The sequence below is a fragment of the Bombina bombina genome, chromosome 2 (genome assembly GCF_027579735.1).
Source record: "Bombina bombina isolate aBomBom1 chromosome 2, aBomBom1.pri, whole genome shotgun sequence".
Lineage (NCBI taxonomy): Eukaryota > Metazoa > Chordata > Amphibia > Anura > Bombinatoridae > Bombina > Bombina bombina.
The window spans coordinates 141,179,639-141,203,890 of NC_069500.1; the positions used below are offsets into that span (position 1 = coordinate 141,179,639).

A 24,252-nucleotide genomic window follows, 5' to 3' on the forward strand; every position below is an offset into this window, starting at 1 on the left:
TTTTTCCCCAGTAAATTTCACCGCAAACTAATCCACCCACAGTTTTTTCTTCTGTGTTCGGTATTTTTGTGGAGGACACCTGGAACCCTAATTTACAGACATATATACACATATCAAAACCATTAATATACATACATATGCATATGTATGTAATCATGTAGGTGTTTATTACAGTATGTGATCGGGTATGCACATACTACAAACTAACATGTTAAAGAACATTGCAATATTAAATATACAGGTTTGCGCTTATGAGAATATTTTTTTCCCCCACTCTTTTTCTCCATTGACTTCTATGGGGGAATATGTGAATGCGCATGCAATATTGTAAGTTCAGATTTTTGCGCAAAAAGCTTAACTCTAGCAGGGTTTTCACTATTGTGGAAAAAAAACATACCGTGCCACTAGCCCTATGCATGTAAATGTACACTGCCCTTTGTGGTATAAGTATGAGCATGTTATAGTGAAAGCATGATTAACCCATAACCCTTTGAGTGCTAACGATGACTCTGAGCCGTTGTAAATTTTCCCAGTCAGGTGCTGACGACGGCTCAGAGCCGTCGCTAGAACTCACCCACCTTGAGGGCAATCTGGGGGCTCCCATCGATTCTCACCCCGGCGATCGGGACTGTATAGTGACAGGCATAGCCGGGGCTTCACGTTTTGTGCGGTGACGTCAGGCGCAATGACGTGATGACGTCACTGCGCAACTTTATTTAAAAAATACAATAGACAGTATAGAGAAATGGGGCATGCTGCTTAGAAGCCTGTATCTCAGGCATCTAAGCAGCTACAGACCCCCAAGACCCACCGTTGGAAAGGTAATTGCCTAATTGGGGATCTAAAAAAATAAAAAGTTAAAAAAAATATACATTTAAAAAAAATAAAAACCCCTCAAATCCAGCTTAGCACCCAGGTGGGAAAGTGCTTAGCACTCAAAGGGAGCAATCCCGAAGCGTTGTTGTATTATGGACTTTGTTTATCAATAAATATTTTTATATGTACTGGAATGCTGCTATCTCTCTTTGTGACTTTTAGTTTGGAGGAATTCTGCAGTGATTTCTATTGGCTTACACCCAGGTTACCACCAGTGCTGGACTGAATGTTTGATTAGGATAACATGCTAAGGACACATGCACGCTCCTAAGCCTACCTAGGTACCTAGGTTTACTTTTCAATGAAGGATAACATGAGAATGTTACCTCATTCTCCCAGAAAGTTGCAAAATCTTTCTAATTTATGAAAGTTTAATTTTTTATTTTACTGTGCCATTAAAGGGAACGTGTACTGTAAAATTGGTTTTCCGCTTAAAGGGACAGTCTAACCCAGAATTTGTATTGTTTAAAAAGATAGATAATCCCTTTATTCCCGATTCCCTAGTTTTGCATAATCAGCACAGTTATTTTAATATACCTTTTACCTCTGTGATTACCTTGTATCTAAGCCTCTGCAGACTGCCCATTTATGTCAATTCTTTTGACAGACTTGCATTTTAGCCAATCAGTGCTGACTCTTAATAACTCCACGGGAGTGCGCACAATGTTTATCTATATGGCACACATGAAATAGCACTCTCCAACTGTCAAAATCCACTGAGATAAGAGGCGGTTCTTAACAGTTTAGAAATCAATTTGAGCCTGCCTAGGTTTAGCTTTCAGCAAAGAATACCAAAACAAACCTAATGTGATGATAAAAGTAAATTGGACAATTGTTTCAAATTGCATGTACTATCTGAATCATAAAAGTTTATTTTTGACTAGACTGTCCCTTTAATGTGTTATACCAGCGGCAGGGATTAAAATGTATTAGAAATTGCTCCTTTAGATTTATTTTCTATATAAAATACAGTAGCTGTCTTTGGTCTTTGAAACCAAAACCCATCAAATTGGGTGGATGAGACCTCCTTAGCATATTTCTCTATAAACACAAAGGTCAATATTTAGAACTAGTGAAAATTAACATTTTAGTACCTATCTCTCCCACAGCTGCTGCCTATTGTTTACATAAATATCTGTAGCCATTACACCAGTACAGGTAAAAAAAAACCTTTATCCAAATTGCTTGGGACCAATAAAGGTTTGGATTTCAGGATAGTTTGGATTTTGAAATATTTGCATCTGCAAAAATCTGACTCTTTGGAGAGGGGATGGGACCAAGTGTAAACAACAATATTGTACGCCATTTAGGCAATATTTACATGTCATAATACAGCTTATACATGTAACCTAAAGGTAGTTTTGTATTATTTTAAAATAATTTTGTATACATAGTACCTTCAGAAAGATAGTACTGTACTGTAATCAGAAAGGTTATAGTTGCTATTTTAAATAAATATGGACTATTATTTGCATTTTAGACATAAAAAAAAAACAAATCAAAGACACAGGCAGAGAAGATTGTGTAATTTTTTTTAAATACTAAATTAAAAGTTTGGATTTCAGAATAAGTTTTGATTTTGTAATTCTGGATTGGGGGATTTGTATATACAGTATATTGGAATTTTCAGTATGAATGGCAGTTTTTACAGGCAAAAACAGCTATTTCAAATGACAAAAAGGTAAAGGAACTAACTGTAAACAATGTAGTACATTCTAGCAGATAAAAAGGAACACTGAGAACAATTTTACACTACACTGTCCCTTGAAGGCTGATGCTTCAGATGTTCTCAGCCATGTGTAAGTGATAAAATTGTGGTTTTATCAGAAAGTAAGTAGGTTTTACCCTTGGTCAATTAGCTATTGATGCCACTTTTAACTGTTACTGTTTTGCCCCCCAGAGCTAACACTGTACCACACTTCACCAATAAACTAAAATAATCAGAATTTTATGTTACAGAGAGGAAATAAAAAAGCAGATATTTTATTAAAATAAAAAACTTACCCGAAATATGCGGTTAGCGGTAATTACTGGAGGCTCGTCATTTACTGGTGTAACAGATATAAACACTGTTTGAGGCAGACTCTGCTTGGAAAGATCAGTACTGTTTACAACAACAGTAAAGTTATCAAGCAAAGTGTCACTGTCATCGTGCACGTAAAATATGAGCTCTTGCTCCACCTGAAATAAAAAAAAAAGATTTTTATATATTGTAAATGAAATAAGAGCAACAAATAAGTTAGACGTTAAACTGCAATGCACTTTGATTGTTAATGTTGCCTGCTTTTTACTATAATTTAAATCTGAAAATTTTAGTTTTTCCTCTGCTCCAGAGAGGCTGGGATGCAAGTAGTAGAATATAGAACATGACCATCCAACATATTTCACAGTGATTCCTTAATATGTGCAGGACTTCATTTATAGCCATCTCTAATTGGTCAAAGCAAATGAGATAAGAAACAAGAGGCTTTTCAAGAAATGTGTCCCTATCCTGCAAAACAATGCACATTAAACCCCCCCCCCCCAAAAAAAAAAACAGTTTTAAATACTTTATAATTAAAAGTATTTAAAACCGTCATTTTTTTTAAAAAAATGTGCATTGTTTTGCAGGCTTTTAAAAGTTTTAATAGTTATGCAGTGATTAGTTTCTAGTGCACCCAGAGGCAGAACTTTTTTTTACTTTCTGCAATGACTTTTTTAGTAAAAAAATGTCTGCAGGTCATTTTGAAATGAAATACAATTTTAAATTAGGCAGCTATACTAAAGCACCAGCTCAATTGCAATATACAGATTAACTGGATAATAAAGCTAAAGTTTTATATATTATATTGTAGTAGTTAAAAAGAGGCAGTCATCAATCAATGTGCTGCTCCTTTTCAGTGCTACCTCATATTTGACTGTTCTCTTCAAACAGTGCTTCGCTGTGGCTGCATTGTGTTAAGGAAAATGTACGCAATGCAGCCAGAGCAAAGTGCTGTTTAAAGAATAGCCTGTTGTGGAGCAGTGCTGCAAAGCTAATGTGCTAACTATTCCCTCATGTGTCCCATTCTTTCTGCAGACATGCTGCATTTTCTGCGATGCCATCTCAGATCACAGCATGTTCTGCCTTGGGGCTAGTGCATAAATAAAAATAGCCTTAATGTCCTTTTAAACTGAGGATAATGTGTGATCCTGAAGCCAAGTGACAATCGTGTTTTGTACTATATATAAGCGATGGAAAAAAATATATATGTGCCTCCTCAGGGATGTGCTGTAATTAACATATATTCCTGACACCCCAGTAAAAAATCCCAAATGTACTCTACAGTTTATATTACATATTACTTATAAAAGAAAAATCAACAAAATGTGTAAAAAAAAAGTTATTAGGCAACAGTACAGGAATACACATGAAGTGTATATTTATTTATATATTTAAAGGGACTCTGTCATCAAAAAATATTATTTTGTAATTCAGTTATATACACAGATTGAAAACTTTATATGTCATTTAAAATTAATTTTCACTAAGTTATTTTTAGTAATTACATGTTAAAGTGCTGTCATGGGGCATCCATTTTATAAGGTCTATTTGGCTAGATTTGTTAAATTTAAACTGTAGGCAGTACATATTACCTTAGTGCATGTAATAAAAGGGCAGCTGATTTCCATACACCTTACATTATTATTGTCTTTTTCCTCTATTGTTATATCCACTGTGGCCTTTGCTAACCATCAGGTTTAGACTACAAAAACATGTTTCTAATTAGTGTTTTTATTTAAGGGGTGCAGGGCCAAAGTATCTGATCTGATGCATAATGTAGCTATGTGACAGTGTGTTAGCAGGGCTATAGGGTCTGATCTGAGGTCTATTGTGTGCATTAAAAAGTGCAGAAACTGCCATATAAGGAAATTGATATTTTTGCTTTATATGTTGTTTTTTCTCTTACATTTGTAAGATGTCTCAATCTGATCCTGTCTCAGAAATCACTGTTGGAACCCTGCTGATTGATAACAGTTCTACCAAAGCTAAGTACATTTGTTGTAATCTTATGGAGATTATATCTCCAGCTGTGGTTTGTATTAAGTTGTCATGATAAACTTTTACATGCAGAGAATGTGTCCATCAGTAATAGTACATTGCCTGTTGCTGTTCCTTTAACATCTAATGTACAAGATATACCTGTAAATTTATAAGAATTTATTGCTGATTCTATTCAGAAGGCTTTGTCTGCCATTCCGCCTTCTAATAAATGTAAAGGTCTTTTAAAACTTCTCATAAAGTTGATGAAATTTCAAATGACCGACAACATACTGAATTATCCTCCTCTGATGAGGATCTATCTGATTCAGAAGATCCTTCCTCAGATATTGACACCGACAAATCTACTTTTTTTTTTTTTAAATGGAGTACATATGTTCTTTGTTAAAAAAGTGTTGATTATATTGGATATTGAGGAGACTAGTCCTCTTGATATTAAAACTAGTGAACGTTTAAATTCTGTTTATAAACCTCCTGTGGTTTTTCCAGTTCCTGATGCTATTTCTGATATGATTTCTAAGGAATGGAATAGGCCTGGTACTTCTTTTTTTCCTTCTTCAAGATTTAAAAAATTGTATCTTTTCCAAGCAGTTACTTTAGAGTTTTGGAATAAGATCCCCAAAGTTGTTGGGGCTATTTCTACTGTTGCTAAATGTATTACTATTCCTACGGAAGATAGTACTTCTTTTAAAGATCCTTTAGATAGGAAACATGAAGCTTATCTAAAGAAAGCCTATTTATATTCAGGTCATCTTCTCAGGCCTGCAATTTATTTGGCTGATGTTGCAGCTGCTTAAACCTTTTGGTTGGAAACTTTAGTGCAACAAGTATTAGATCATGATTTGTCTAGCATTGTTATCTTGATTCAATATGCTAATAATTTTATTTGTGATGCCATTTTTTTATTTCATCAAAATTGATGTTAAATCTATGTCTTTAGCTATTTTAGCTAGAAGAATTTTGTGGCTTAATTCTTGGAATGCTGTCATGACTTCTAAGTCCAGATTGCTATATCTTTCTTTCCAAGGTAATAAGTTATTTGGTTTTAAGTTGGATTCTAACTGTTTTCGTTCCTTTAGACAAAATAACGAACAGAAACCTATTTCCTCCCCCAAGGAATCTGTTTCCAATTGGAAGCCTTCCTCGAATTGGAATAAATCCAAGCCATTTAAGAGATCAAAGCCAGCCCCCAAGTCCGCATGAAGGTGCAGTCCTCATTCCATCTTAGCTGGTAGGGGGCAGATTAAGATTTTTCAAAGATGTTTGGACCAATTCGGTCCAAAATCAATGGATTCAGAGTATTGTCTCTCAGGGGTACAGAATAGGATTCAGAGTAAGACTGCCTGTGAGAAGATTTTTTCTCTCACAAATCCCTGTAAACCCAGTAAAGGCTCAGGCTTTCCTTAAGTGCGTTTTAGACCTGGAGTTATCAGGGGTAATCATGTCAGTTCTGTTTCAGGAACAGGGTCTGGGGTTTTATTCAAATCTATTCATTGTCCCAAAGAAGAAAATTCATTCAGACCAGTTTTGGATCTAAAAATTTTGAATCGATATGTAAGAGTACCAACTTTCAAAGTGGTGACTATAAGGACTATTCTGCCTTTTGTTCAGCAAGGGCATTTATATGTCCACAATAGACTTACAGGATGCATATCTTCATATTCCGATTCATCCAAATCCCATTAGTTCCTGAGATTCTCTTTTCTAGACAAGCATTACCAATTTGTTGCTCTTCCTGTTGGCCTAGCGACAGCTCCAAGAATCTTTTCAAAGGTTCTCGGTGTCCTACTCTCTGTAATCATAGAGTGAGGTATTGCGGTGTTTCCTTATTTGGATGAAATCTTGGTACTTGCGCCGTCTTTACGTTCTGCAGAATCTCACACGAATCAACTAGTGTTGTTTCTTCAAAAACATGGTTGGAGGATAAATTTACAAAAAAGTTCTTTGATTCCTCTGACAAGGGTAACCATTTTAGGTTTCCAGATAGATTCAGTGTCCATGACTTTGTCTCTAACGGACAAGAGACGTTTGAAATTGGTTGCAGCCTGTCGGAAACTTCAATCTCAGTCATTCCCTTCAGTGGCTATGTGCATGGAAGTTTTAGGTCTCATGACTGTAGCATCGGACGCGATCCCCTTTGCTCGTTTTCATATGAGACCTCTTCAGCTTTGTATGCTGAATCAATAGTGCAGGGATTATACAAAGATATCACAATTAATATCCTTAAATCCCAATGTTCGACTATCTCTGACTTGGTGGTTAGATCACCATTGTATTGTTCTAGGGGCCTCTTTCGTTCATCCAACCTTGACTGTGATCACAACAAGTCTTTCAGGTTGGGGAGCTGTTTTGGGGATCTCTGACCGCACAAGGGGTTTGGAAATCTCAAGAGGCGAGATTACCAATAAATATTTTGGTACTCCGTGTGATTCTCAGGGCTCTTCAGTTTTGGCCTCTAATGAAGAGAGAACCGTTCATTTATTTTCAGACAGACAATATCACATCTGTGGCATGTCAATCATCAAGGTGGGACTCACAGTCCTCAAGCTATGAAAAAAGTATCTCGGATACTTGTTTAAGCGGAATCCGGCTCCTGTCTAATTTCTGCAGTTCATATCCCGGGTAAAGACAATTGGGAAGCGGATTATCTCAGTCGTCAGACTTTATATCCGGGAGAGTGGTCTCTCCATCCAGATGTGTTTTCTCAAATTGTTCAGATGTGGGGTCTTCCAAAAATAGATCTGATGGCATCTCATCTAAACAAGAAACTTACCAGGTACCTGTTCAGGTCCAGGGATCCTCAGGCGGAAGCAGTAGATGCATTGACACTTCCTTGGTGTTATCAACCTGCTTATATTATCCCGCCTTTAGTTCTTCTTCCAAGAGTGATCTCCAAAATCATCATGGAGCAATCGTTTGTGTTGCTGGTGGCTCCAGCATGGCCTCATAGGTTTTGGTATGTGGATCTTGTTCGGATGTCCAGTTGCCAACCTTGGCCACTTCCAATAAGACCGGACCTTCTGTCTCAAGGTCCGTTCCTCCATCAGGATCTCAAATCATTAAATTTGAAGGTATGGAAATTAAACGCCTAGTGCTTAGTCATAGAGGTTTCTCTGATTCAGTGATTAATACTATGTTACAGGCTCGTAAATCTGTTTCTAGAAAGATTTATTATCGAGTTTGGAAGACTTACAATTCATGGTGTTCCTCTCAAATTCTTTTGGCATTCTTTTAGAATTCCTAGAATTTTACAGTATCTTCAGGATGATTTGGATAAAGGTTTGTCTGCAATTTTCTTGCAAGGACAAATCTCTGCTCTTTCTGTTTTATTTCACAGAAAAATTGCTAAACTTCTTGATATTCACTGTTTTGTACAGGCTTTGGTTCGTATCAAGCCTGTCATTAAATCAGTCTCTCCTCCTTGAGTCTTAATTTGGTTTTGAAGGCTTTACAGGCTCCTCCATTTGAGCCTATAGATTCTATGGACATTAAACTACTTTCTTGGAAAGTGTTGTTCCTTTTGGCCATCTCTTCTGCTAGAAGAGTTTCTGAATTATCTGCTCTCTCTTGTCAATCTCTTTTTCTGATTTTTCATCAGGATAAGGCAGTTTTGCGGACTTCATTTAAATGCTTACCTAAGGTTGTGAATTCTAACAACATTAATAGAGAAATTGTTGTCCCTTCTTTGTGTCCTAATCCTAATAATTCTTTGGAGAGATCTTTACATTCTTTGGATGTGGTGAGAGCTCTGAAATATTATGTTGAAGCTACTAAAGATTTCAGGAAGACTTCTAGTCTATTTGTTATCTTTTCTGGTTCCAGGAAAGGTCAGAAGGCTTCTGCCATTTCTTTGGTATCGTAGTTAAAGCTTTTGATTCTTCAAGCTTATTTGGAGTTGGGTAAGCCCCACCTCAGAGAATTACAGCTAATTCTACTAGAATGAAGCTTCAGTTGATCAGATTTGCAAAGCAGCAACTTGGTCTTCTTTGCATACATTTACTAAATTCTACCATTTTGATGTATTTGCTTCTTCAGAAGCAGTTTTTGGTAGAAACGTTCTTCAGGCAGCTGTTTCAGTTTGATTATTCTGCTTATGATTTAAGTTTTTCCTTTTATTTATGAGAATAAACTTATATTTGGGTTGTGGATTAATTTTTTCAGCGAATTGGCTGTTTTTATTTTTATCCCTCCCTCTCTAGTGACTCTTGCGTGGAGTTCCACATCTTGGGTATTGCTATCCCATACGTCACTAGCTCATGGACTCTTGCAAATTACATGAAAGAAAACATAATTTATGTAAGAACTTACCTGATAAATTCATTTCTTTCATATTGGCAAGAGTCCATGAGGCCTACCCCTTTTTTATGGTGTTTTTTTTGTATAAAGCACAGTTATTTCCAAATTCCTTTGTTGATGCTTTTTATCCTTTATCACCCCACTACTTGGAATTCGTTAAACTGAATTGTGGGTGTGGTGAGGGGTGTATTCAAATCAGCAAATAGGATGAGAGCTACTGAAATCCTATTGGCTGTTTTCAACTCATTTCTGGACACTGTGTGTTACCTTACTGGACTGACTGATTTGCTCAGTGTCAGTGGAACGAACTGCAGTTAGATGACACCAGCCGCAACAAGCAATTCAAAATTCAAACACGTGTGCTCCCTGCTAAATTACTGTTCGAAAAATACTCTTTGTCAGTTAATCTAGGTTTCTGCTATTTCTATCTATACAATAATCGCGTTTGTAACGCGTCCGTCAGTGTCGCCAGTTGCGCACACATCCGTTAAAAGGAATGTTGGCTGCGCGAGGCAGCCAAAAGAATGTTGGCTGCTTGCACAGCCAAAAGAATCAACCTGGAAGCAGCAAAGCTGCATCCCGGTGGATTCCAAATATGGGGGGATTCTTTCACCACCCTGCCATTTTCGGAAACCACCGGGATGCAGTGTAGGCAAGCGAAGCCTTAAAAAAATGAAACATGCAACCACCAGCATGAAATAACTAATATACAAGTAACCGCACGCAAGAAATATATATTTTTTTTAAAAAAAATTAAAACGAACCGCCCGCACTAAATATTAAGAAAGAAAACTACACACCCGCACGTAGTATAAAAAAAACCAAAAAAACTAACCACCCACACAAAGTATTAAGAAAAAAAATAAACAAAACCGCCCGTACTACCTAACCTTTGCACCGCCAACTAAATAAATTACAATATTAACCCCTAAACCGCCAAACCCTACAACGCCAACTAATTCAACTATTAACCCCTAAACCGACAAACCCCCACATCACAATAAACCTAATTAAACAGCCAACCCCCCACATCGCAATAGACCAAATTAACCCCTAAACCGCCAACCCCCCACAACGCAAATAACTAATTTAATTACTAAGTCCCCTAAACTAACACCCCCTAAATTAACCCCAATTACTACTAAATTACACTTAAAATAAAAAATCCTAACATTATAAATTACAAAAAATGAATTTAACATTACAAAAAATAAAAAAGTATAACATTACAGAAAAAAACAAAAATAAAAAAAATTAAACCTAATCCCTATGAAAATAAAAAAGCTGCCCAAAATAAAAACATCCCCTAATTTAAACTAAACTACTACTTAAAAGGCCTTTGTAGGGCATTGCCCTAAGTTAAGCAGCTCTTTTACGTTTAAAAAAATACTAAGTCCCTCCTAACAGTAAAAAACCTAAACTAGCCATTGCCCCTAAAGGGGCATTTGTATGGGCATTGCCCTTAAAAGGGCATTCAGCTCTTTTACAGTCCATGAAATCCCTAATCTTAAAAATAAAAATAAAAATAAAAAAAATCCTAAAACTAAGCCCCAAATAGGTACTCACCGTTCCTGAAGACTGGCGGAGAAGGTCTTCTTCCAGACGGCTCCATCATCTTCTATCTTCATCCAGAGGGAAGGCGGCGTGGAGTGGAGGTGTGGAGCTGGCTTTCCCGATGCACGGATCCTCAGCAGCGTGGAGGCTCCTCTTCATGCGATCGTCCATCGCACGCTGAAGATTGAATGCAAGGGACGCCATATTTATTGGGGTACCTTGCATTCCTATTGGCTGAAATTTTGAAATCAGCCAATAGGATGAGAGCTAATTAAATCTTATTGGCTAATTTGAACAGTCAATAGGATTTCAGTAGCTCTAACCCTATTGGATGATTTCAAAATTTCAGCTAATAGAAATGCAAGGTACCCCAAATTGATTGCGGTACCTTTCATTCAATTTTTAGTGTACACCGGAGATCGGATGAAGATGAGCATCTATGCCGCTAAGAATCGCCACCACTGAAGACTGCCGCTGAGGACCGCCGCTCCGGAACCGCACATTGGGGAAGACCGCTCCACCTTCACACAATATGAAGATAGAAGATGATGGAGCCGCCTGGAAGAAGACCTTATTCGCCGGACTTCAGGAACGTTGAGTACCTATTTGGGGCTTAGTTTTAGGATTTTTTTTTTATTTTTAAGATTAGGGATTTAATGGGCTGTAAAAGTGCTGATTGCCCTTTTAAGGGCAATGCCCATACAAATGCCCCTTTAGGGGCAATGGGTAGTTTAGGTTTTTTTAGCGTTAGGTTTTTTTAATTTAGGGGGGTTGGTTGTTAGGGGTTAATGGTATTTTTTTAAGTAAAAAAGCTGTTTAACTTAGGGCAATGCCCTACAAAGTATTAGATTAGGGGGTGTTTTTATTTTGGGGGGGGGGATTTTTATTTTTATAGGGGTATTAGTTTAGGTTTAAAATTTTTATTTTGGATAGCATTGTTTATTTTTTTCTGTAATTTTACATTTTTTATTTTTAGTAAAATTAGCTTGGGGGGTTTACTCTCTATTGAAGGCAGGTACAGGCTATAAATCAGTCCCCACCTGTAATTAACACTTGCTTTTGCCTTTGTTGATTTTTTTATTTTAAAGGGTTAGAAATATTTGCAAAATATTATGAGAATAAAGGAACATAATTATAATTATATAAATATATGTTATAAAATCAACCTACTTTTTTGCTGAAACGAAGCTTCTAAATATCTTTAATTTAACTTTGAAATTTATATAATATGAGCTTCAACGACCTCCCATAAAAATAGGCAGGGTTTATGTAAAATAAGTTCCTGTGACCCATCCAATAGGGAAGCGGTTCCACCCATTTCATTTATATATTCATAGTCAGGCTGAACAAACAAACACCAGAGAGCTGAAGATTAACATAGATAGCTCGGCACCCCTCAGCATTATTCTCAGGAGGCATTAACCACACAAAAGTGACTCAGGACTTAATATAGAAAAAAAAAGGACTTTCTTATAAAAAATAAAGCCGGACACAGCTGTGCGCTATCTTCTGACAGCTAAATATAACTGTAGCATCTGAATACGCGTCAATCACAAAATATATTCGCATAAAGGTTTGTAACACATTTTGTGATTGATGCATATTCAGATGCTACAGTTATATTCAGCTGTCAGAAGATAGCGCACAGCTGTGTCCGGCTTTATTTTTATAAGAAAGTCCTTTTTTTTTTCTATATTAAGTCCGGAGTCACTTTTGTGTGGTTAATGCCTCCTGAGAGTAATACTGAGGGGAGCTGGGCTAGCTGTGTTAATCTTCAGCGCTCTGGTGTGCCACGCCCACCGTTGACTACATCACAATGTAGATGTCAGCCCTGTCTTTGGTAACACGCTACAGAATAGACTTAGAGGGACCAAGATGCGCATGCGTTACTCAGAAAAGATGGCAAATGCGCATGCGGGCCACCATGAGGTAGAACACCGTTATAGGCCTACATAATGACGAAAAAAATGGGTTTGGCGAAATAAAGATTTTTAAATAGGAATACAAAGAAAAGAAAAGGAAACTTTTAATAGGTAACTATTACAAATATTTATAATACTTAATAAAGTTTTTTTAAAAATTAAAACATTTTTTGAATGTACTATCCCTTTAAGACCTGAATACTAGTGCAATTAGTGCAAATGATTCATGTAAGCTCATAAAAGTATGTATGAATTTACATGAATTCTGCACACACTTTATTTTTTTTTTATTTTTTTTTAAACATGGGGTTAAAAAGCATAGGACGAGACACAAGATAACATAATTTATGCTTACCTGATAAATTCCTTTCTCCTGTAGTGTAGTCAGTCCACGGGTCATCCATTACTTATGGGATTATATCTCCTCCCTAACAGGAAGTGCAAGAGGATCACCCAAGCAGAGCTGCTATATAGCTCCTCCCCTCTACGTCATACCCAGTCATTCGACCGAAACCAAACGAGAAAGGAGAAACTATAGGGTGCAGTGGTGACTGGAGTTTAATTTAAAATTTAGACTTGCCGTAAAAAACAGGGCGGGCCGTGGACTGACTACACTACAGGAGAAAGGAATTTATCAGGTAAGCATAAATTATGTTTTCTCCTGTTAAGTGTAGTCAGTCCACGGGTCATCCATTACTTATGGGATACCAATACCAAAGCTAAAAGTACACGGATGACGGGAGGGACAGGCAGGATCTTTACATGGAAGGAACCACTGCCTGTAGAACCTTTCTCCCAAAAACAGCCTCCGAAGAAGCAAAAGTGTCAAATTTGTAAAATTTTGAAAAAGTGTGAAGTGAAGACCAAGTTGCAGCCTTGCAAATCTGTTCAACAGAGGCCTCATTCTTAAAGGCCCAAGTGGAAGCCACAGCTCTAGTAGAATGAGCTGTAATCCTTTCAGGAGGCTGCTGTCCAGCAGTCTCATAGGCTAAACGTATTATGCTACGAAGCCAAAAAGAGAGAGAGGTAGCCGAAGCTTTTTGACCTCTCCTCTGTCCAGAATAAACGACAAACAGAGAAGAAGTTTGACGAAAATCCTTGGTTGCCTGCAAATAAAATTTCAGGGCACGGACGACGTCCAGATTGTGCAGAAGTCGTTCCTTCTTTGAAGAAGGGTTAGGGCACAATGATGGAACAACAATCTCTTGATTGATATTCTTGTTAGTGACTACCTTAGGTAAGAACCCAGGTTTAGTACACAGAACTACCTTGTCTGAATGAAAAATCAGATAAGGAGAATCACAATGTAAGGCCGATAACTCAGAGACTCTTCAGGCCAAGGAAATAGCCATTAAAAACAGAACTTTCCAAGATAACAGCTTGATATCAATGGAATGAAGGGGTTCAAACGGAACACCTTGCAAAACGTTAAGAACTAAGTTTAAGCTCCACGGCGGAGCAACAGTCTTAAACACAGGCTTAATCCTAGCCAAAGCCTGACAAAAAGCCTGAACGTCTGGAACTTCTGACAGACGTTTGTGTAAAAGGATAGACAGAGCTGAGATCTGTCCCTTTAACGAACTAGCAGATAAGCCCTTTTCTAAACCTTCTTGTAGAAAAGACAATATCCTCGGAATCCTAACCTTACTCCATGAGTAACTCTTGGATTCGCACCAATATAAGTATTTACGCCATATTTTATGGTAAATTTTCCTGGTAACAGGTTTCCTAGCCTGTATTAAGGTATCAATCACTGACTCCGAGAATCCCCGCTTTGATAGAATCAAGCGTTCAATCTCCATGCAGTCAGCCTCAGAGAAATTAGATTTGGATGTTTGAAAGGACCCTGAATCAGAAGGTCCTGTCTCAGAGGCAGAGATCATGGTGGACAGGACGACATGTCCACTAGATCTGCATACCAAGTCCTGCGTGGCCACGCAGGCGCTATTAGAATCATCGATGCTCTCTCCTGTTTGATCCTGGCAATCAATCGAGGAAGCATCGGGAAGGGTGGAAACACATAAGCCATGTTGAAAACCCAAGGTGCTGTCAGAGCATCTATCAGTACCGCTCCCGGGTCCCTGGACCTGGATCCGTAACAAGGAAGCTTGGCGTTCTGGCGAGACGCCATGAGATCCAGATCTGGTTTGCCCCAATGATGAAGCAGTTGGGCAAACACCTCCGGATGAAGTTCCCACTCCCCCGGATGAAAAGTCTGGCGACTTAGGAAATCCGCCTCCCAGTTCTCCACGCCTGGGATGTGGATCGCTGACAGGTGGCAAGAGTGAGACTCTGCCCAGCAAATTATCTTTGAGACTTCCATCATCGCTAGGGAACTCCTTGTCCCTCCCTGATGGTTGATGTAAGCCACAGTCGTGATGTTGTCCGACTGAAACCTGATGAACCTCAGAGTTGCTAACTGAGGCCAAGCCAGAAGAGCATTGAAAACTGCTCTTAATTCCAGAATGTTTATTGAAAGGAATCTCTCCTCCTGAGTCCATGATCCCTGAGCCTTCAGGGAATTCCAGACAGCGCCCCAACCTAGCAGGCTGGCGTCTGTTGTTACAATCGTCCAATCTGGCCTGCTGAAGGGCATCCCCCTGGACAGATGTGGCCGAGAAAGCCACCATAGAAGAGAATCTCTGGTCTCTTGATCCAGATTTAGCATAGGGGACAAATCTGAGTAATCCCCATTCCACTGACTTAGCATGCACAATTGCAGCGGTCTGAGATGCAGGCGTGCAAAAGGTACTATGTCCATTGCCGCTACCATTAAGCCGATTACCTCCATGCATTGAGCCACTGACGGGTGTTGAATGGAATGAAGGACACGGCAAGCATTTAGAAGTTTTGATAACCTGTCCTCTGTCAGGTAAATTTTCATTTCTACAGAATCTATAAGAGTCCCTAAGAAGGGAACTCTTGTGAGTGGCAATAGAGAACTCTTTTCTACGTTCACCTTCCACCCATGCGACCTTAGAAATGCCAGAACTAACTCTGTATGAGACTTGGCAGTTTGGAAACTTGACGCTTGTATCAGAATGTCGTCTAGGTACGGAGCTACCGCTATTCCTCGCAGTCTTAGTACCGCCAGAAGAGAGCCCAGAACCTTTGTAAAGATTCTTGGAGCTGTAGCTAACCCGAAGGGAAGAGCTACAAACTGGTAATGCCTGTTTAGGAAGGCAAACCTTAGATACCGGTAATGATCCTTGTGAATCGGTATGTGAAGGTAGGCATCCTTTAAATCCACTGTGGTCATGTACTGACCCTCTTGGATCATAGGTAAGATGGTCCGAATAGTTTCCATTTTGAACGATGGAACTCTTAGGAATTTGTTTAGGATCTTTAAGTCCAAGATTGGTCTGAAGGTTCCCTCTTTTTTGGGAACCACAAACAGATTTGAGTAAAACCCTTGTCCGTGTTCCGACCGCGGAACTGGGTGGATCACTCCCATTAGTAAAAGGTCTTGTACACAGCGTAGAAACGCCTCTTTCTTTATCTGGTTTGCTGACAACCTTGAAAGATGAAATCTCCCTTTTGGAGGAGAAGCTTTGAAGTCCAGAAGATATCCCTGAGATATGATCTCTAACGCCCAGGGATCCTGGACATCTCTTGCCCAAGCCTGGGCGAAGAGAGAAAGTCTGCCCCCCACTAGATCCGTTTCCGGATCGGGGGCCCTCACTTCATGCTGTCTTAGGGGCAGCAGTAGGTTTTCTGGCCTGCTTGCCCTTGTTCCAGGACTGGTTAGGTTTCCAGCCCTGTCTGTAGCGAGCAACAGTTCCTTCCTGTCTTGGAGCGGAGGAAGTTGATGCTGCTCCTGCCTTGAAGTTACGAAAGGCACGAAAATTAGACTGTTTAGCCCTTGGTTTGGCCCTGTCTTGAGGCAGGGCATGGCCCTTACCTCCAGTAATGTCAGCGATAATTTCTTTCAAACCGGGCCCGAATAATGTCTGCCCTTTGAAAGGAATGTTAAGCAATTTAGATTTAGAAGTCACATCGGCTGACCAGGATTTAAGCCACAGCGCTCTAGGCGCTTGAATGGCGAATCCGGAGTTCTTAGCCGTAAGTTTAGTTAAGTGTAATACGGCATCAGAAATAAATGAATTAGCTAGCTTAAGGACTTTAAGCTTGTCTATAATCTCATCCAATGGAGCTGTGCTAAGGGTCTCTTCCAGAGACTCAAACCAGAATGCCGCCGCAGCCGTGACAGGCGCAATGCATGCAAGGGGTTGTAATATAAAACCTTGCTGAACAAACATTTTCTTAAGGTAACCCTCTAACTTTTTATCCATTGGATCTGAAAAAGCACAGCTATCCTCCACCGGGATAGTGGTGCGCTTAGCCAGAGTAGAAACTGCTCCCTCCACCTTAGGGACCGTCTGCCATAAGTCCCGTGTGGTGGCGTCTATTGGAAACATTTTTCTAAATATAGGAGGGGGTGAAAAAGGCACACCGGGTCTATCCCACTCCTTGTTAACAATTTCTGTAAGCCTTTTAGGCATAGGAAAAACGTCAGTACACGCCGGTACCGCAAAATATTTATCCAGCCTACATATTTTCTCTGGAATTGCAACCGTGTTACAATCATTCAGAGCCGCTAATACCTCCCCTAGTAATACACGGAGGTTCTCAAGCTTAAATTTAAAATTTGAAATGTCTGAGTCCAGTTTACTTGGACACAATACCAAAAGAAAAATGAGAGGGTCAGTTACATAAACAAGGTAGATGATGCAAAGAAACTTTTTTCCTTTCATACACCGCAGCAACTTAAGCTACAGCGTACCCAGAGCAAGTGTACATTTCAATCTGTATGCAGTAGAGATAATCAAAAGATACAGTCTCACCTCTGCTGACTTCCACCCGGGGAGCTTCTAAATTTCAGCAGGATCCTTGTAAGTAGAGCCGGTATCATATACACCTCCACCTTAATCTGTATCTCCGTATCTCGTCCACCGCTACCCGGCACTTTTCCAGAGGCACCGTGCTTCTGCGCCCACCAGGGGGCGTGTCCAAGTTACAACAGATGATCCTCCAACCGGATAGCTTAGACAGGTACCACGTGCGCCATCACTCACAACGCCTCCACTCGGAATCCTCCAATCCTCAGGCTGCCTTTAGTTGCGCCTCTTTGTACGGACCAATACTGGGGCTCCACTGGTTTTTCTTCGTTTAATGCTCAGCGTTCAGCGTAGTGGTATTATTGTATGCTCTGGGGATAATTTGCAGCATGCAATGCAGGGACACTAGCGCTCTCAGGGCAAGGAAAACCACCACAAAAGAAAAACATAGAGCGCTAGCGTATATAAAACATAACCTTTATTTTGGTTATTTAAAAACAGGACATATAGTCAATCAAAAGGACAGAGATGGGATACCTCTGGCTGGCAGGCTTACGCGTTTCGGCAAAGCCATAATCATAGCATACTATGCCAGCCACAGGTGTGCTTTATATACAAAATTAGAAACAACACCATTGGTTAAAAGGACATGTCATTTAAAACAACAATACGCCCAGAGAAATTTGCATTTTACCCCTTATATTTCGGAGGTGAAAGAACAGATTTTATCCTTAATAACATTATGAGTCCATGTAGGTATTCTTGAAACATATGAGGTTATTCACAATAAATGAATCGTTCACCATAGACGTTATATAAATACTTATGTTGGCTACCTTCAGATTACAGTCACAGCTTATCACATCCTATTCATAGCCTATAGTAAAGGCCTTCTATTTAAATAAATTATAAATCTAATTACATAGTACAAATGTGGGCTATCGTCACTAGTAACGGTCTTCTGTTCAAATAAATTATAAATCTAATTACATAGTACTAATGTGGGCTATCGTCACTGAGGCTAAAAAAGCCTGCCAGCCAGAGGTATCCCATCTCTGTCCTTTTGATTGACTATATGTCCTGTTTTTAAATAACCAAAATAAAAGTTATGTTTTATATACGCTAGCGCTCTATGTTTTTCTTTTGTGGTGGTTTTCCTTGCCCTGAGAGCGCTAGTGTCCCTGCATTGCATGCTGCAAATTATCCCCAGAGCATACAATAATACCACTACGCTGAACGCTGAGCATTAAACGCTGAAAAACCAGTGGAGCCCCAGTATTGGTCCGTACAAAGAGGCGCAACTAAAGGCAGCCTGAGGATTGGAGGATTCCGAGTGGAGGCGTTGTGAGTGATGGCGCACGTGGTACCTGTCTAAGCTATCCGGTTGGAGGATCATCTGTTGTAACTTGGACACGCCCCCTGGTGGGCGCGGAAGCACGGTGCCTCTGGAAAAGTGCCGGGTAGCGGTGGACGAGATACGGAGATACAGATTAAGGTGGAGGTGTATATGATACCGGCTCTACTTACAAGGATCCTGCTGAAATTTAGAAGCTCCCCGGGTGGAAGTCAGCAGAGGTGAGACTGTATCTTTTGATTATCTCTACTGCATACAGATTGAAATGTACACTTTCTCTGGGTACGCTGTAGCTTAAGTTGCTGCGGTGTATGAAAGGAAAAAAGTTTCTTTGCATCATCTACCTTGTTTATGTAACTGACCCTCTCATTTTTCTTTTGGTATTGTGTATCTGTTAGCACATCTGGGCAGCGCTCGAGAGGTCAGTTCTAAACATGCAGGGGGACTTTAATATGGACAATGCTATGGTCACTCAGTATTTTTCTTTACAACCGATAGAGACTGGAGGTGAACCGGATACAGAACTGTCCAGGATTTTCTCAACTGACAAAGCTTATTCCTCTTTAGGGGAACTCTTTGATGATATGGAAAAGCTTGAAATCAGAGAAATAAAGCTACAATGGGACATTTGGTCTATGAATAAATATATTGAGTTGTGTATTGTCCCAAGAGGATTACGAATTAATAAGTATCCTACATTTGATACAAATGACTCTGAATTTATAAAAGCTTGGAACATGATATTAACAGAATGTTCTGTGAGATTAATGTTACTGCTTTGTGAACATAAAACAAAAATGTTGTCTTGTGTTAGAGAAAACATATGTGAAATACAAACAGAACTTAATTCCAGAAGAAATGACATAGATTATGGTAGATTTGACATGGTTTTAAGAAACACTATTATTGAGGTTAAGAAATCAGTTATTGATACTAAACACAATAAATACATACGCGACCAGACAGACTATGACACAGACTCAGTTTATGTGTGGAACCGGACAAGACGAACTCAGGTTCGCAGACAACAGAACCGTAGTAGAGGGAGACGCAATAGGAGGGGTAGGAGACAGACTCAAGTGACTTTTTCCGACACTGAGGCAGAGTCAGGAGATAGTGCTAGTGGGGATGAGACTACAACACCGAGAGGCATTCTAAAAAATGGCCAGGTTGAGCCCACAAATGTTCATACAACAACACACATGAATACAATTTCTAATCAGAATAATGGACAAAGGGAGACAGGAAGCAAATATAAAGCTAGTGAACTAGCCAAGGTATCAACAGAACCAAGGGGCGGACTAGCTAAACCCACTAACTCAGATATTGGGCAAGAACATTTGCAACAGGTTTTTTCCTTGCCCCAGAGCAATCCAGACAGAGGGGGGAGGGCCAGAGGCCAACAGAAGCCAGGATACAGGTTGAGGGAAACGAGGAATCAAACAAAATACAAAGGACATGTGTTATAAATCTTTCAGATACTGTGTTAACAGATGCCCAGATACGTGTATTAAGTCTTGGTTTGGGCTTTGTACCAACCATGAATTTTAATCTCTTTCATACAATCATTGATGTAAATCGGTTAATCCGAAATGTAACATTAAAAGATCATTTCTCAGGCAATGATACTATGTCTATTTGTGAAGGGGAGGGTACCAAATGGGTCACCACCAATCTGAACACTGATCTTAGCTTTCCCGAATCATGTGACTTGGTTTCACTAAACACTCTTATGTTAGAAAGTGAGGGACTTGAAACTTTGCAAAGCACTAGCAAAGCAAGAAGTTTAAAACCTCCTTCTAAATTCTACCCAATACAAAATAGGGGGAATATAATTGAAAATTTCTATAAAAGAGTGGAGCGTGACCTCAAGCTCTTGGCTGACTCTGCTGGCCGCAATACTTCAAATAATTTGAATAGAATTGAAAGGGAAGCGCTGTCCTCCCTGGCCAATAACCATGATCTGGTCATAAAAAATGCAGACAAGGGTGGTTCAGTGGTGGTAATGAATAGGGCGCAATATGTCAATGAGGCAATGCGCCAACTGGATGACAGACAATGTTATTCAGTTTTGACCACGAACCCTACAAGCCGGTTCAAGATTGAACTTATGCACCTTTTGGATGATGGAATGGAAAATGGCTTTATTGATCAGGACACTATGTCATATATATTTGTGGAACATCCGGTCACTCCAGTATTCCATCATCTACCTAAGGTGCATAAGTCCCTCACAGATGTGAGGGGACGACCTATAGTAAGTGGTATAGGGTCTCTCTTTGAACGCTTGTCCCAATGGCTGGACATGATTTTACATCCATTTGTTGAAGCCCTCCCGAGCTATCTCAGGGACACCAAGCATCTTATGAATCTGATAAAGGATGTTGCATGGGTGGAGGAGAATAACCAGTGGGTCACCATAGACGTCACAGCCCTTTATTCTTCCATTCCCCATTCAAAGGGATTGGAAGCTATGTCATTCTTCCTCAGGGGTTGGTCCTCCCTTACTGAAGGTTTTCAGAGATATGTACTACAAGTGGCTGAGTTCTTGTTAACTCACAATTTCTTTGAATTTGAGGGTGTGTTCTATCTCCAAAGATGTGGGACAGCTATGGGGGCGAAGTTTGCCCCCTCTTACGCCAACCTATTCATGGGTTGGTGGGAGCTGTCCCACATCTTTGGAGATAAGAACCCCTTCCGTGGTTGCATTACCTTTTACCGCCGTTTTATAGATGATCTAATCCTCATCTGGGAGGGCAGCCCTGATAATTTGGAAAAGTTTCTAGGGAAACTCAATGACAATGATATTGGTCTAAAATTTACAAGTGAAATTCAAAGGACCAAAATTAACTTTTTGGATGTAGTACTGAGTGGGACTCCTGATGGTCGGATTGAGACAAGCCTATACAGAAAACCTATATCAGGCAACTCACTATTACATGCAAGGAGTTGCCACCCCAGACATGTGCCGTATGCTATAGCCAAGGGGCAACTCATAAGGGCCAAACGGAATTGTTCCGAGGCCAATGAGAGTGCCAACCAAATGATGGAAGTAAGAAAACGTTTATCCCAGAGAGGCTATCCTAGAAAGATAATAAATAGGGCACAAAGGGAGGTGGATAGAATGGACAGATGTGATTTGTTAAGGGACACACCAAACCAGACAAATGGGAAGACCCAGAAGGGAGTTACATTTGTCACTGAGTACAGTGCACAGTATGAGGAAGTATGCAGAATCGTCAAATACCATTTTGGTATGCTAATAGCAGACGATAGACTTACACAATGTGTCAAGGAAGGGCTTAGATGCTCATATCGACGAAACAAGAGCTTAGGCAATATATTGTCCCCAACAGTCTTACCAAAGACTATCACAAAGGGGAGTGCCTGGCTCAGTTGTAAAGGCTCCTATAAATGTGGAAGTTCAAGATGTGGAGCATGTGATTATTTAACTGTGTCAGAACACTTTACCTCTACTACAACAGGAAAGACTTACGAGATTAATTTTTGTCTCAATTGCACCTCTACCTTTGTCATCTACTGTGTAACCTGCACGGTATGTGGAAAACAGTACATCGGGCTCACCACTAGAGATATTAGAACAAGAATTATTGAGCACTTGTCTACCATTAGAAGGGGCAAAGCGACTACCCCTGTAGTGCATCATTTTGCTCAGGTTCATAAAAAGGATCTCACCTGTTTTTCATGGCAACCAATAGATATGGTTCCTAGACCAAAAAGAGGGGGTGACCGTGGAGTAACTTTATCTAAAAGAGAAATGTTGTGGATCCTAAAAATGGATACCAGAATACCAAAAGGCCTGAACTCAGAGTTCGATCTTATAAACAATTGGGAATAAGGTTACCCCGATTTCATCTTTTTTATAAAATTTATAAAATTATAAAATATTAAATAGCACCCCTCAATAATACATTAAACACACAAACCCCCCCCCACCCCCCCCCCCTCCCCATATCCGACTGACACATCCTGAGACCACTATACTCACACCTTTTTTAGCCTCAGTGACGATAGCCCACATTAGTACTATGTAATTAGATTTATAATTTATTTGAACAGAAGACCGTTACTAGTGACGATAGCCCACATTTGTACTATGTAATTAGATTTATAATTTATTTAAATAGAAGGCCGTTACTATAGGCTATGAATAGGATGTGATAAGCTGTGACTGTAATCTGAAGGTAGCCAACATAAGTATTTATATAACGTCTATGGTGAACGATTCATTTATTGTGAATAACGTCATATGTTTCAAGAATACCTACATGGACTCATAATGTTATTAAGGATAAAATCTGTTCTTTCACCTCCGAAATATAAGGGGTTAAATGCAAATTTCTCTGGGCGTATTGTTGTTTTAAATGACATGTCCTTTTAACCAATGGTGTTGTTTCTAATTTTGTATATAAAGCACACCTGTGGCTGGCATAGTATGCTATGATTACGGCTTTGCCGAAACGCGTAAGCCTGCCAGCCAGAGGTATCCCATCTCTGTCCTTTTGATTGACTATATGTCCTGTTTTTAAATAACCAAAATAAAGGTTATGTTTTATATACGCTAGCGCTCTATGTTTTTCTTTTGTGGTGGTTTTCCAGTTTACTTGGATCAGATCCGTCACCCACAGAATGAAGCTCTCCGTCCTCATGTTCTGCAAATTGTGACGCAGTATCAGACATGGCTCTATTATTATCAGCGCACTCTGTTCTTACCCCAGAGTGATCGCATTTACCCCTAAATTCTGGCAATTTAGATAGTACTTCAGTCATAACATTAGCCATGTCTTGCAAAGTGATTTGTATGGGCCGCCCTGATGTACTTGGCGCCACAATATCACGCACCTCCTGAGCGGGAGGCGAAGGTACTGACACGTGAGGAGAGTTAGTCGGCATAACTTCCCCCTCGTTGTCTGGTGATAATTTCTTTACATGTACAGATTGGCTTTTATTTAAAGTAGCATCAATGCAATTAGTACACAAATTTTTATTGGGCTCCACATTGGCCTTTAAACATAGTGAACAAATAGATTCATCTGTGTCAGACATGTTTAAACAGACTAGCAATGAGACTAGCAAGCTTGGAAAATACTTTTCAAATAAATTTACAAGCAATATAAAAAACGCTACTGTGCCTTTAAGAAGCACAAAAAACTGTCACAGTTGAAATAACAATGAACCAAATTAGTTATAGCAACCAAATTTTCACAGTAAATGTATTAAGTTAGCAAAGGATTGCACCCACCAGCAAATGGATGATTAACCCCTTAATACCCAAAAACGGATAACAATTTAATATTAACGTTTTTATCACAGTCAAAATACACTATCACAGGTCTGCTGTGAGTGATTACCTCCCTCAAAACTAGTTTT

General features: G+C 39.5%; 1 protein-coding gene across 1 annotated transcript in view; it reads right to left on the bottom strand.

Annotated features, from left to right (window-relative positions):
• Positions 1-24,252, bottom strand: part of LOC128648546 (chondroitin sulfate proteoglycan 4) — a 108,788-nt gene that overhangs the window by 45,695 nt on the left and 38,841 nt on the right. The window contains exon 5 of the mRNA XM_053701276.1: positions 2,881-3,057. Coding sequence (XP_053557251.1) covers positions 2,881-3,057 — 177 coding nt within the window. The remainder of the gene's footprint in view (positions 1-2,880; positions 3,058-24,252) is intronic.